The sequence below is a fragment of the Tursiops truncatus genome, chromosome 2 (genome assembly GCF_011762595.2).
Source record: "Tursiops truncatus isolate mTurTru1 chromosome 2, mTurTru1.mat.Y, whole genome shotgun sequence".
NCBI classification, from domain to species: Eukaryota; Metazoa; Chordata; class Mammalia; order Artiodactyla; family Delphinidae; genus Tursiops; species Tursiops truncatus.
Window position 1 is genome coordinate 841,682 of NC_047035.1, and position 14,041 is coordinate 855,722.

Sequence of the window (14,041 nt, forward strand, 5' to 3'; positions counted from 1 at the left end):
CCCAGAAGCGCAAAGCAAGCTGGGAAGGAGGGCCTGGTGTGGGAGCGCCTCCTTCAGGGCTTCCTGCCTCCGTTTTACTCGAGGTTGCCCTTAATTTCTACACTGTGTTGGCTGGGCTGAGCTGGGTGGCTGTTAGGATCCGGCTGGCATAAGGCAACCAAGAGGCACTGTTCCGCTCCCTACGCCACCACAGCCTCCTCGGTCAGTGCAGGGGAGTGTCCGCCTGAATCCATGCGGTCCCGGGCAACCCAGGCTGCTTCAGGGGTGGCTGCCAGTCGCTGTGGCCTCAGAAACCTTCCCTGGGTCCTGTATGTGAGCCAAGGCCGGCAGGGATGGAAGAGGTGCTCGTAGGATCTGTGGGGCTTCCAGGGACCAGAGCTCAGTCATGAATGCCCTGTAGATGTAGGGAGGCCAGGAGAAGTGGGCAGGCTGGGGCCCAGAAGGTTGGTGCTGGGTGTTGGCAAACAGCTGGGGTCTCTGACACACCTGCTTGCGCTGCTGTTGGGGGTGTCAGAGATGAGCTGACCAGTTCCCTTTCCTCCTGTGCCTCCCAGGGTCTTCCCGACCTGCCCTTCATCCTCCTCCGTCCGCCTGTACACACCTGCTTCCAGGCCAACCCGTCCCCTCCTGGAACCCCCTCCTCGGGCCTCCGCCACGGCCCCCTGAGCACAACCTTCCTGGATGATCTTGTCCAAAGGAGGTCTCACCCCGCTATTCTCTGTCATAGAGCTCTGTAGGGTTCCTTCAGTTGCCTATGGCAATCCAGACGCTTAGCTGAATTGAGTAAATTACTTGGTGGTTTTTGCCCGCTCTGTGAAGCTTCTAGCCCAAAGCTGCGTGAGGAAGTGCTGGTAAGGAGGGAGAGGGTGTGTGTGCAGGCGGCTCTGGTCCCTCCTGAGCCGGGCTGACGCTCCCTTAGTGAGAGACGTGTTCATCTGAAGAGGTGCACACGCCCGTAGACAGGAGGGCAGACGATATAAGCTGGCATTACACAAAAGTAAGTGCAGAAAATAAGTACGTAAAAAATTGGCTGACTCACAGCAGTCCACGAACTGCCAAATGAAGCAGCTGGGTTTTGTGTATGTGTCTGCAGGAGCGTGTGCGATGTGTACGCGGGCTTGGGGCCCCCATGTCACGCGGCAGGGCACGCACATCCTGCCCACCGGCTCCACTCTGGGTGCAGCAGCCACCCGGCCGCAGTGTCTACAGCTGCTCCAGGAGGCTGCGTGTCCAGGAGGGGGGCTCGTGTCGGAGGAAAGGGGCCCTGGGGAGCCTGTGCAGTGGAAGGGCGGGGCGGGGGGGCACCTGTCGCACCAGGTGGGTTTCCGTGTGCGCCAGATGTGGAGCACATGCACCGCGGGGCCTCCTGGCGCTGCACACTCCTGTTCCAGGGCGCGTACGGCTGGCTGAGGTGCGTGTCTTCCGCAGACCCCTGCCTGTACATCCCGCGCTTCGCCCACCTGCTGGAGTTCGGTGACAAGAACCACGAGGTGTCCATGACGGCCCTGAGGCTCCTGCAGAGGATGAAGAGGGACTGGATGCACACGGGCCGGCGCCCTTCGGGCCTCTGTGGGGCAGGTAAGGCGGCCTCGGAGTCGCGCTGGCTGCGTCCCGCTGCCAGTGTGCGGGTGCTTTCTGTTCCGACTCTTCAGCAGGCCGAGCCGGTAGGTAGTGGGCTGTCACCAGGGCTGCCTGCTGGCCTCGCCTGCCCGGCCCTCACCCGGCCCTCGGGGACTTCCACCTGCTTCCTGTTGGCCTCCCCTCTGTCTTGGGGAGCAGGCAGGACCCTCAGAGGCCAAGCGGGCTGCCAGGCTTCCTGGCCTTGACCCCAGGCTTGAATGTTGAGGTGCAGCCGTGCTGAGTCATTGCTGCAGAGGGCACCCCGGGCTTTCGGGCTAGCTCCCCGTTCCCCAGAGGACAGTTGTCTCATCGCCCCTCCAGGTGGCAGCAGCCCACAGACGGCCCTCCTGCTCTGTTCCTGACGCTCCCTGGACCTGGAGCCCCTCCCCGGGAGGGCCGTTACCCTTCCTCTTAGCCTCTTACCTTGGCCCACAAGGTCGAGTCCACTCCTTTCCAGAGCGCTCAGCAGCCAGCAGGATCAGTGCTTCCTGAGATGCATTTTCCATCTCTAAGCCCAACTCCCGAGTTTGCAGTCCAGAATCTGGGCGCCTCCTAGGGTCCAGCCAGTTGTGGTCACCAGCACAGCACACCCGGGCCCACTCCCTCTCTCCCCGATCCCTGGCTTGTCCATCACCAGCCAGCGTTTCTCACACAGGTCACCTCAGAGTTCACTCGTTTGCTTTGAGAGGTTTACACAAAGTTCTCAAAAAATGTATTTTAATTTTTCTCGCGTTTAAAAAGGGAATGTGCGGTACTTCTTACGTTTTTAAAAATTATTGTATAATTGCCTGCAAAGCGATTGGTGGATCTTAGGTGTTCTGACAGTCGTGCAGACCGTGCAGCACCGCCCACAGTAAGGTGAGGAGGACGGTGTCGCCCCAGGGGCTCCCAGAGCACCCTCTGGCACTGTCTTTCCAGCTGGTCGCACTATGGGGTCATCAGCCCTCTGCGCACGGGATCGGTCCTGTTTTGGACAGGAGCACCCTGTTTCTGAATTCTCCATTGTGTTCCTTTCCAGCACTTCTAGTTGCAGCTAGGATGCATGATTTCCGGAGGACGGTCAAAGAGGTCATCAGCGTGGTCAAGGTGTGCGAATCCACGCTGCGCAAGAGGTGGGTCGCTCTTGTCACAGCCGGGGGCTTGGGCAGGCTTCCCTGCACAGCGTCTCAGTCCGTCCAAGTGGTGGACCCTTTCTTCCACCCTGTCGAGGTGGACAGTGGTTTGAAAAGTCACCCTGACTCACAGGTCAGGAAACAGGTACTGAGAGTGGCCTCGCCTGTGTCCTGGCTGGTGCAGCCTGAGTGACCGGTCTCTCTGGAGGAAGCCAGGCTCAAGCAGAGGGCCACTGTGTCCTTGTAACGGAGTGGTCGGGCGAGCCTCTGCTTTGGGTACCGTGTTCACAGGGTCATTACGGCAGCTCCAGCGGAGCTCCACGTGGACTGTGACGAGAGAGGCACCGGCCCAGAGTCGCTGGCACAGCCGTCAGCACAGGGTATTTACCCTGAGTCTGGAGCTCTTGATGGCTGTCTTTCAACTGAGATCATATCCTGTGGCAGTTTTCAAAGGCAGAGGGAAATTTATTTTGCTTATTTGAACTCTGGTTCTCTTTAAAAATTTCTGTTGAACATTTTGAAGATTGTATAAAATGTAGGAAACGGACAAGAATTAATTATGGCCGGGCACACTGCAGCGCAGGAGCCCTGCCCGCCTGGGACCCGTGGCTCAGCCGCCTTCCTTCTGGGGCCTTCTTGAGTCTACCTGTGGGAGCAATGAGGGTGCCATGCCTTTTTCTCCCTGGGGCCCAAGCTATGGGCAGGATAGAGTAGGGGCTGAGAGGCTGCCGGACAGCCCCCGGGCCTGTGCTCACAGCTGTGTGTGGCAGGGTGCTGGGCCTGGGAACCAGCACCCCTGAGGGACTTTTGTAAACGGGGTGCTGGGTTTTTTTAAATTTGTTTTATTTATTTTTTGGCCGTGTTGGGTCTTTGCTGCACGTGGGCTTTCACTAGTTGCTGCAAATGGGGGCTACTCTTCGTTGCGGTGCACGGGCTTCTCATCGCGGTGGCTTGTCTTGTTGCGGAGCATGGGCTCTAGGCGTGTGGGCTTCAGTAGTTGTGGCACGCGGGCTCAGTAGTTGTGGCTCGTGGGCTCAGTGGCTCCGCGGCATGTGGGATCTTCCTGGACCAGGGCTCGAACCCGTGTCCCCTGCATTGGCAGGCGGATTCCCAGCCCCTTTGCCAGCAGGGAAGCCCTGGGTGCTGGTTTGAGCGCTGTTCTCGGGCACCATCTTCCCTTTCAAGCGTCTGTTTCAGGCTCACGGAGTTTGAAGATACCCCCACCAGTCAGCTGACTGTGGACGAGTTCATGAAGGTCGACTTGGAAGAGGAGTGCGACCCCCCGTCGTACACAGCTGGGCAGAGGAAGCTGCGGATGAAGCAGGTGGGCTGCACGCCCGTTTCCTGCTCTTCCTTCACAACAGTGGCTTAGCTACGAAGACTGAAGGGGGGGCCAGGGTGCACCACACTGAGCGCAGTCCCTCCTGGGCCCCGAGCCATCTCATCTGCTGATGGGGTCTCCCCAGACCCCCCCTCAGTGCATCCCATACAGTTTCCGGGGCAAGCCGCCTTCCTGAGGGCCCTGGTGCTCATGTCTCTGGGGGCCTGAAGCCCGAGTCCCTCTCGTCAGGCTGGGGACCTGCGTTGGGGTCGAGAGGCCTCCGGGTACTGGCAGGCACCGCTCTCGCTCCTCTCATTAAATGCATTCGTTCTGTGCCTTTTCAGCTGGAACAGGTCCTGTCAAAACAGCTGGAGGAGGTGGAAGGTAAGCAGCCCATCTTAATGTGCGGGTGCTCCAGGTCCTTACAGGAGCGGACTGTATGCTTGCTTTCAAAAAAAAACATTTTATTTATTTATTTGTTTCTTTGTTTGTTTGGTTCCACTGGGTCTTCGTTGTGGTAGACAGGCTCCTTAGTTGTGGCTCACGGGCTCCTTAGTTGCGTCATGCATGTGGGATCTAGTTCCCTGACCAGGGATCGAACCCGGGCCGCCTGCACTGGGAGCGCAGAGTCTTAGCCACTGGGCCACCAGGGAAGTCCCCTGTGCTTACATTTTGCTGTTAATTTATTGCTTCAGGGGAAATATCCAGCTACCAGGACGCAATTGAGATTGAACTAGAAAACAGCCGGCCAAAGGCAAAGGGGGCCCTTGCCAGCCTGACGAAAGATGGTGAGTCCAGCCACGTCTCCTCGCCCACTGGCTCGGTTCAGCCGTGTCCGGCACCTGCCCCTCCTGCCGCCCCCACCGTGGCCGTGCGTCCTGTCTCTTGGCTCCACCCCCGCCCCAGGCCTCCACGCACCAAGCTGGGCGTCAGCTGCTCCCAGGACACCCCGAGCCACCCTGCCCCCAGCAGCTCCGGGGCGGCCGAGTCTTCCGGACCAGTCTCCTGTCCCCGTTGCCCTCAGGATACTCACTCATTGGCAGACGCTGCCTGTGGGAAAGAGCGCGCCCTGCTCCCGTGGCCGCGGCCCACACAGCCCTCCCCGCTGCCGCCTCTCCCCGCGTCCCATCGCAGCTCTTGTGCACCCCCGTTTCTGGTTTGGGGCCTCGCGAAGCTGCCGTGAGCCCCCTCGGACAGATCTCTTTGTGCACGTGTGGTTTCCATTTCTCCCACGTTGCCTCCCTTGCCGTGCTCCAGGGACACCCCGGCTGGTTCGGGGCGCCCCCTCCGCTCACACGCTGCGGGTCCGCGGCCGGCGCCCTCCCACCCCCTCTCTGGCTCACAGGACAGGGACGGGTGCTGAGTAAGCGTCGGTTCCATCAGTCATCCAGTCTGGAGGGCGAGCACCTGCTCACCGCCTCTTCCCTGGGGTTTGTAGCTGCCCTTGTTCAGTTTCTCGCCCGGCCTTTAGAGTCATCCTGGCCGCTGCCTGCGCCAGCCCAGCTCTCCACTCTGTCGATCACCTGGGGCAGGTTGGCGCCTCCTCCCCCCGAGAGCGCGAGTGGGGTGTCTCCCTCCCGGGGGTTTTCTTCCGAGTCCGAGGCCTTGCCTCAGGTGCTTCGGGTCCCAGCCGCACTGCCTTCTCTGTTGCTGCCGTAAGTGGCGTCTTCAGCGGCGGCGTTTGTGGAAGATGCTGATTCCTAGGTGCTGCTTTCATGCTCCTGGATGTTAGGGATTCTGCTACTGCTCTTAGTACTTCTCAGTTCATCATTGGATTATTCAGGTAATTGGTGAGTTAGGTCGTCTACAGATAGTGGTGTTTTACTGCCCTTCACGATTTTTAGGCCCCTCCTTTCTAGCTCTTGCCTAGTCCATTGCTTGACCCTTAAAGACCGTGCTGAGTCTTGCCTGTGGCAACGGGCGCGTCATCGGCTTCCCTGCGAGGCCTCTGTGCTGCCCGGGACACGCGCCACACGCTTCGGGCTGAAGTAGCACATTGTCCTGTAAAGGACACACCCACCGCCGTTTTCACTGAGCCGTCCGTCCCGTCTCAGCCGTCGGGGAGTGTTTCTGATGTCTGCAGGGTCTGCGGAGAGAAACCCAGGGTTCTCCTGGGTCGATGAATGTGATCCGTCATTTCCGCAGTGTCCCGTGGTTCTGGGAAGGCCTTGCCTGGCCAGACGGTGTGCCTCTCTGTTCTCAGGCTGCCACAGCATCCCATCCAGGCACAGGTTTGGACAAACTTGTATCTTACGATACTTTTGCCTTTATTGTTTCTCTGGTTGATTTCATCTTTATCCTTTCTTATTCTGCATAGTTCTTTCTGTGTTTTTAACCTAGCTAGGTTGTTGGTTTCCCATTCAAGCAGCTCTTGCACTGATTTATGAGGCCTGCTGCCTTCCTGTACACTGCTGGTGATTTCCGCTTCCGTCTGCTCTGTCCTCCTCACAGCTTCTCTCCCTGCTGTAAACTGAGGTCGCTGCCAGGCTGGTTCCCTCTGACGCACGCATGCAGGGCAGGGCCCGAGCGTCGTCGGAGCTGCGCCCGCCGTCCTGGCACCCGGCGCTTCGCGCCACCCGCAGTCGCGGCGCACATTTGTCTTGGTGCTAAGAGTCAAGCGAGGGAGTTAAGAGCTGGGGCGGGGCTTTTGCTTTCTGATTTTGTTGTTAACTTCCACACGCGCCGCGTTGCGGCCGGGTGTGCTGCTGGCGCTGTCCCTCCCCTGTGCCATCGACTCAGGTGCGCTGGTTGGAGACACCAGTGGTGCTTGGGAGGAGGCCCCCTCTGCTCCCATCCAGCTGGGCTGGGCTCTGTGTCTGTCGGGGCGTCTCACTGGTCACGTCGTCAGTTTTGAGGTCCTCTTGCAGACAGAGGTGGCCGCCGTGTTTTAGCTGAGGCTGGCTTGTTTTTGGTGCCTGGCGCCCTCCGCGGCCTGGGGGCACGCCTGGTGGTCCCTGCTCTGCCTGCCGCACCTCTTCCGTCCGTGTCCTCCTCTTCTAGAAGCAGAGAATCGGGCTCTGCTTTCTGACCCAGCCTGCGAGCTTCTTCTCTCCCAGCAGTGGAAGCGAGCTCTTTTATGTCTGCTCAGGTGCCTTTCTGCTTGCTGTTCTCTGGACCTTGGGAAGCTCTGGCTTTTGTCCCAGTGGTGTCCTTCACGTGGTTTCTTCAGTCCTCTGTTTCTCGGGCAGCACCTGTTCGCACCTGCCCAGCCGTGGCGAGGATGCGGGCTCGCTCTCCTGCCCGCGCCCGGCTGCCAGTGGCCGCCGTCGCGCTTACCGGGCGCTGTGGAGGGGCCACTCATCTCCTGCTCCAGTTCCAGCTTTTCACACGCTTCCCTTCTGGGGAGACCGTCGGGGACGTGTCCTCCTCCATGCCCCTGCGTTTGGTTATCTGGACCAGCTCCACGTTGCGTCTGTTGTCTCAAGAAGGAAGGGCCGGGCCTGGCCCGCCTTGGCCGCGGGTCTTGCTCCTCGGATCCGTTGCCGCCTCGCGAACAGCCCCTGAGCCTCCAGCCCTGGCGAGGAAGCCGCAGCTCCCGCGTCCCCTTCTCTGCGGTGAGGACGGAGGCTGGGCTGGAGGAGGGGTGGAGGAGGACGTGGGCCACGGACGCAGGTACGAGTCCTTCCCTGCGGAGGACGTGTCGCGTGCATGCAGGGCGCTGGGCCCTGGGACCCCACGGCGGACAGAGTGGACCGACCGATGTCCTCCCTCTGCTGGCCCTCCTGTGGGATGTCTGGTGACACACACGGTAATGGCGTGGGCTTCCAAGCAAGGGGCCGAGAGGGTGTGAGGGAGCTGTGCGCGTGGTCGGGGGTGTGTATTCCAGGCCCAGGCCCTGGCGAGTGCCCACCCCGGTGTGCAGCTGCCTCCTATCGCTGGAAATTAGTCATGTTGTTTACGTACGTGGGATCGTGTAGTGTGTACCCTGTTTCTCTCCTGGCTTTTTCACTCGGTATAGTTGTGAGCCATCCGTCGCTAGATCAGCCCTCTTTGTGGAGTGGTGGTCCCCGAGTGCACCCAGTCCTGGGTGGAAGGACCCTGGGATTATTTCCAGTCTTGGACTGTTGCACGTAACCCGCTGTGAACATTCGTGTAGCTGTCTTCGTTTTTTTTTTTTTAATTAATTAATTAATTTATTTATTTCTGGCTGCGTTGCATCTTCGTTGCTGCATGTGGGCTTTCTCTCGTTGCAGTGAGCGGGGGCTACTCTTCGTTGTGGTGCACGGGCTTCTCTTGCTGCTGAGCGTGGGCTCTAGGTGCGTGGGCTCAGTAGTTGTGGCTCGCGGGCTCTAGAGCGCCGGCTCAGTAGTTGTTGCCCACGGGCTTCGTTGCTCCACAGCATGTGGGATCTTCCCAGACCAGGGCTTGAACCCATGTCCCCTGCATTGGCAGGCAGATTCTCAACCACTGCACCATCAGGGAAGCCCTAGAGTTCCCAATTTTGATGAAATCTGACTTATCAGCGCTTTATTGATTCTGCTTTCGGCGTCACGTATAAGAAGTTTTTGTTTAATTCGCAGTCACCTGTCTTCCCATTGTTTCTCTGGAATGTTTCTGGTTTTAGCTGTTAGGCTCACAGCTGATCCCTTCTGAGTGAACCTGTGCGTCGCGTGTGCGGTGTGGACCGAGGCCCGTTCACGGGCGGGTGGGCGTTGGGCGTCCTTGGGACGAGGCGCGTCTTCTGGAATAAGTGCCTTTTGCTGCTGGGCGGAAACGCTCCTCTTCACCAGGCGGGCCCTCTGGCCTCCTGCCTGGTTAACACGTGGTGCGTGAAATTGTGTCCCTAGGCTCCGTTGAGGACACCACATCCAGCTTATTTGGTGAGGAGGACGCTGAGGATGAAGAGCTGGAGGCCGCTGCCAGCCACCTGAACAAGGACTTTTACCAGGAGCTCCTTGGTGGAGGCATTCCTGGCAGCTCGGAGGCGGCAGGAGGCCCTGAGGGAGGCGGTAGGCCCCCCGCCCTGGAGTCCCTGCTCGGCCCTCTGCCCACTGCGGCCAGTCTGGGCATCTCGGACTCCATCCGAGAGTGCATCTCCTCCCAGAGCCGGGACCCCAGTGAGTGCCCAGGGACTGGGGGAACAGGGGGGATGGAGAGACGGTGGGGGGCTCCTCCAGGCGGGTGGGGTGGGGTTTCCAGGCCTGGGTCATCCCCGCCTGCCTGTGGGAGTTGGAGGTGCTGCTTCTGAGGGGCCTCCTAGAAGGGTGGGCTTGGGAGGGGCACTGCCAGCTCTGCCGCAGGCTGTGTGAGCAGTCAGTGACCCCAGCTGTGCTGATGCCTGAATGCCACAGAGCTTGTCAGCATCTCCGGGACCCGCCTCCGCTGACCAGAGCCCTCAGTTAGGCCGGGCTGTGGCTGGAGGCTCCTTCCTGCCCCTGTGCAACTCGGGAGGCCTCAGTGCAGAGGGGCCACGGGGACAGACTGGCATCCCCTGCCCGCACCTTTGCACCCAACCTGGTGGGAAAGTGTCGGCCAAAGGCGGCATCTCCACTGGTCAGACGGATGTCACTTGCTGGGCTCCAGTGCCTGCAGTGCCGGGGTGCCCGCGCAGGGGCCCAGCTCTTCCTCCCCCAGGGGGGCCTGGTGTGCAGGCAGCTCCAGGAGAGCGGTGGGTTTGGTCTTGTCGCATTTTCACCGTAAGGTGGGCCCTGCTTCCTCTCCTCTGGGCACCAAGGGCTTGTCGTCTGTGTGCAAGGAACCTCTGTGAGAGGGACACTGCTCAGGTGTTCCTCCCGTGCCCTGTGGCTGGGCGTGGCGATGGGTGGTCATACGCCTACCCTGGTGGCGGTGGTGGTCTAGAGGGGAGAGGGATGTGACACAGACCCAGCCCATCAGTTAGGTACACGTGGGTTGTACCCCAAAGGGGCTGCCATATGAGTGGAACCCGGGGCAGGTCCCACAGTGCACTGAGCAGAGGGCATGTGCAAAGGCCTTGAGGCAGCTGGGGGGCACTGCAACCTGGACAGAAAGAGGCCAAGCTGGCTGGAGCTGAGAGAGCAAGGGGAGCAAGGCTGACCGCAGAGGGGCGTGGGGGTGTGTCCGAGCGCCCAGCCTCAGCCGCGGAGCGGCAACGTGACAGGAGAGCATCCCTGACAGCCTGCTGGCAGGAGAGCATTCCCAGTTCCCGTCGGGCTGGAACCAGCAGGACGGGGCAGAGAACCGTCGGATGACGAGGGGCAGCCCACGGGAGGGGCAGCCCACAGGAGGGCCAGCCCCGGTTTCTGGGCCGTGCAGGTTGTGCTGTTGACCAGCGGGGGCAGGAGGGTGGTGGCCGACAGGTTTTGGGGGTGTCCTGAGCGTGGTCCCGGAAGGCTCTCCAAGGTCCCCTCTCTCGGGCTTGTTGATCTGAAAAGCGCTCTATACGGGAGAGCGTGAGGACTGGAAGGTCTTCCGAGTTAGCATCGCGCCTCCTCCGCAAGGTGCTGGGGTGTCGCCTGGGCCTTTGCCCCGCACTCGCAGGAGTGGGGCCGGGAGGAAGCGGGTGCTAGAAGCCCTTGGCCGCACCCCGGAGTCCTGAGACGGCCCAGGTGATGTATGCGTTCATTTAACTGGACGTCGGCCCTAAACGCCAGGCTGTGCTTCCCTTTAGAAGATGCCTCCGGGGACGGTGAGCTAGACCTCAGTGGCATTGATGACCTCGAGATTGACAGGGTAAGCGCCGTGAGCTCTCAGTGGCCTTTCCGGGGGTGCTGGTTGGGGTCCGTGGGGTGCCAGGCTGTGCCCCATTGGGAAGCTCCTGTGGGCTGGGGGCACAGCTCCCTATCCCCCTGGGCCTGCCGTCGTTCGGACGGGCTCTTAGCAGTTTGTCCAGCAGTGCTTGTTCCCTGGCAGGCGGGAAGCCTTTCCCCTGATTTGTCACCAGTCACCTTGTGCCTGAGGCCACCTGCGTGTTCTTAAGTCGGCGTCTTGAGCCCTCACCTCAGTTCCTTCTCCGGGACCTATGTCCCTACGCTCTGGCTGGCCTGGCTCCCGTGCCCAGGGGGACCGCAAACTGCCAAGAGTCGCGGGGCGTTGGCTGCGGGGTTGGTTCATGGATGTGGCCCTCAGGCCGGCCTGGAAAGGGTGAAGGACGCCGAGGTGTTAGCCGGGTCTCCACACACGTTCCGTCTTGGGTCGGAGGCCTGCTTCCTGACCAGTGTGTATGAAGGGGAGCACGTTGGCGGAGCTGAGCTCTGGGCGTGCCCTCTGACTGGTGCTGCGCTCTGCCCCAGTACATCCTGAACGAGGCCGAAGCCCGCGTGAAGGCCGAGCTGTGGATGCGGGAGAATGCCGAGTACCTGCGGGAGCAGAGGGGTGAGTGCCCCCCAGGCGTCCTGGAGCGCGGGCCCCATGCACCCCCACCCGCCCAGGCGCCCTGGGACGCGGGCCTCACGGACCCCCACCTGCCCAGGGGCCCTGGGGCGCCAGCCGTGCTGACCCCGCTCCTTGACCTTTCAGAGAAAGAAGCGAGAATCGCGAAGGAGAGGGAGCTCGGCATCTACAAGGAGCACAAGGTAGGGCACGGCCTCTTCCTCAGGGACCTGAGAGCTCCCGGCCGCCCAACCTGCGCTGTGCTGGCCTCCCACTGGCAGACGCCCGGCCAGCCCCCACCCCCACCCTGTGACCTGGGAAAGCCTGCTTGGGGCCCAGCCCGGCCGGGGCTCTGCACGGTGGGCTGTGGGCAGATTGCAGCTGCCCAGTGGCCCCTATAGCGCTGGACTGCCCGGGTGCCCCACTCTCCGGGGAGAGTAAGACTCCCCAGCCGACCCCGATTGTTTGAGCCCCGCTCCCACGTCCTGAGTGGCACCTGGCAGGTTCATAGGACCAAGACCTACAGGAAGCGTAATGTTGTGTTTCCATTGAGCCCAAGAAGTCTTGCAAGCGACGGGAGCCGATCCAGGCTAGCACGGCTGGGGAGGCCATCGAGAAGATGCTGGAGCAGAAGAAGATCTCCAGCAAGATCAACTACAGCGTGCTCCGGGACCTCGACAGCAAGGGCGGGGGCAGCCCACACAGGGAGGACGCCCGGCCTCAGGAGAGGGCTGGCGCCAGGAAGCTGTCTCGGCGGAAAACGCCAGCCAGGAGGAGCGGGGCTGATCCCGTGGCCAGCGTGGGGAAAAGGTACCGTGCCAGGCGGGCTGGGTGTCGGGCGGGCGCGGGGCTGCGGGGCATTCCCCACGTGTGTGCTGGGAACCAGTGTCGGTGTCCAGCGTGGCCCCCGGTGCCCTGGCCAGGAGCTGAGCAGGGTTTCAGCCCTGGAAGGGGTCCTGCTGCATTGGGGTCTGTTCTGTTTGAAGAGACTTGTGGGCCAGGCGCATTCTCCACCCCAGGGGTCCGTTCTCCCGGTAGGGCCCCCCCGCCTTGCTCTGCGCACTGCCTGCCCCTCCCCCATCCCGCTGCTCTCTCTGCCGAGGGAGAGCAAACCACTGATGGGGCAAGTGGGGTAGGGTGGGGAAAATACGAGCTCGACCACAGGGCCCTCCTGATGGCGGCTGGTGGGGCCACCCCTCCGCTGTGGAGCCAGGTCCTGGCAGCTCTGCAGTGCCCCTCGCCGCAGGCCGAGAGCCCCTGCCGCGGCCCAGGCTGGTCGGTGTGCCCGCAGCCTGGCTCCAGGCTATGCTCGAGGGGGATTCCAGAGGGGAGGGCCCTGTGGGGCTGCACTCCCACCACCCCACCCCCTCTCCTCTGTCGCTACCGTTTTCTAGTGCTGACTCATTTGAGAAGTAAAGATGTTCTGATTTGCATTTCTGTTCTCTAAAGTGGGAGTAATCATTTTTCGCAGTTTTTGCGACACTTTTTCTGTAATTTGGTGACCCCACTTCCTTGTTCCTCGAGTCCCCACGCCCCCAAGTCCCCAAGCACCCAGTACAGCCTGTCAGTGTCCAGACAGCTGGTCCTGGTCCTGTTGGGTGTCTCCGTGCTCCCTTTTTTTTTTTTTTTTTTTTTTTGCGGTACGCGGGCCTCTCACTGTTGTGGCCTCTCCCGTTGTGGAGCACAGGCTCCAGACGCGCAGGCTCAGCGGCCATGGCTCACAGGCCCAGCCGCTCCGCGGCATGTGGGATCTTCCCGGACCGGGGGACAAACCTGTGTCCCCTGCATCGGCAGGCGGACTCTCAACCACTGCGCCACCAGGGAAGCCCCCATGCTCCCTTCTGATGACAGGCACGAGAGTGGGCACTGCGGGAGGCCCACGCCCGCTCTCCTGGAGCCTGGGAAGCGCCCCCCCCCCCCCCCCCCCGCCTGGACGCGGTGTGGCCGCTGCATGTGCTCCCGGGTCATGGCAGGCAGCCTTGTCCTGTTCAGCCTGCCCTTTGGCGAGGGGGCGCCTCACCCGCGAGCTCGGCATCCCCTGCCCCCATCACCATGCACGGGGGTGAGGGGGGCTGCTTTCCCAGAGCTCAGGTGCAGCCTGTGTTTGTCAATGGAAGGTGCTGTGGCCGCACAGTCCGGCTGTTCCTTCGTGGACGTGGTGTTCGCCGTCCGGCCGTGAGCATTTTGGTGGCTGGCGCCCGCAGTGCATTTGCAAAAGTGGTGGGGCAGTGGCCCTGTGGGGCAGCCACGGGTCCTCCAGGCCACCGGCTGGCTGGGGCTGTGGGCTGAAGGGAGGAGCGTGTCCCCAAGTGCTCGCAGACCCCCCTGAGAGGCCCAGCCAGTCACCCGGCTGCACGCAGGACCGTGTGTGGACGGCTGCCGGATGCGCCTTGAGAGGAGGGCCCGAGACCCAGACCCACCTCCTGCCGGCCCTCACGTCAGGAGCCCCTCTCACCCCATCCGCTAACGGCGCGCTCTCCCAGCCAGGCTGGCTCTCGGTCGGTAGGGAGCACGCCACTGGCTCCCGCCTTCTGGGTTCTGGGGACTCTGGACTTCTCTGCTGGGCCTCAGGTTGTTACGGCTGTGGCTCCAAGCTCACGTCTCCCCAGGTGACAGGTGGGGACCCGGAGAGCCGTCCGTGTGGGAGGGGCTTCCTCTGAGCTTGGGCACAGCCTTGCGTGAGCTGCCGCCTTGTCCC

The 14,041-nt window shown here is 61.7% G+C and overlaps 1 protein-coding gene across 8 annotated transcripts in view; it reads left to right on the forward strand.

Annotated features, from left to right (window-relative positions):
• The window catches only part of BRF1 (BRF1 general transcription factor IIIB subunit), a 71,391-nt gene that overhangs the window by 53,425 nt on the left and 3,925 nt on the right, over window positions 1-14,041 (forward strand). For 4 of the 8 annotated variants that reach the window (XM_073799971.1, XM_073799974.1, XM_073799975.1 and 1 more), the window contains 10 exons: window positions 1,429-1,578; window positions 2,639-2,732; window positions 3,918-4,056; window positions 4,398-4,437; window positions 4,749-4,841; window positions 8,841-9,110; window positions 10,643-10,704; window positions 11,265-11,346; window positions 11,491-11,546; window positions 11,897-12,153. In XM_073799971.1, the coding sequence (XP_073656072.1) occupies window positions 1,429-1,578; window positions 2,639-2,732; window positions 3,918-4,056; window positions 4,398-4,437; window positions 4,749-4,841; window positions 8,841-9,110; window positions 10,643-10,704; window positions 11,265-11,346; window positions 11,491-11,546; window positions 11,897-12,153 (1,243 nt within the window). The remainder of the gene's footprint in view (window positions 1-1,428; window positions 1,579-2,638; window positions 2,733-3,917; window positions 4,057-4,397; window positions 4,438-4,748; window positions 4,842-8,840; window positions 9,111-10,642; window positions 10,705-11,264; window positions 11,347-11,490; window positions 11,547-11,896; window positions 12,154-14,041) is intronic. The other 4 variants (XM_033850486.2, XM_033850492.2, XM_033850502.2 and 1 more) reach the window with 2 other exon arrangements.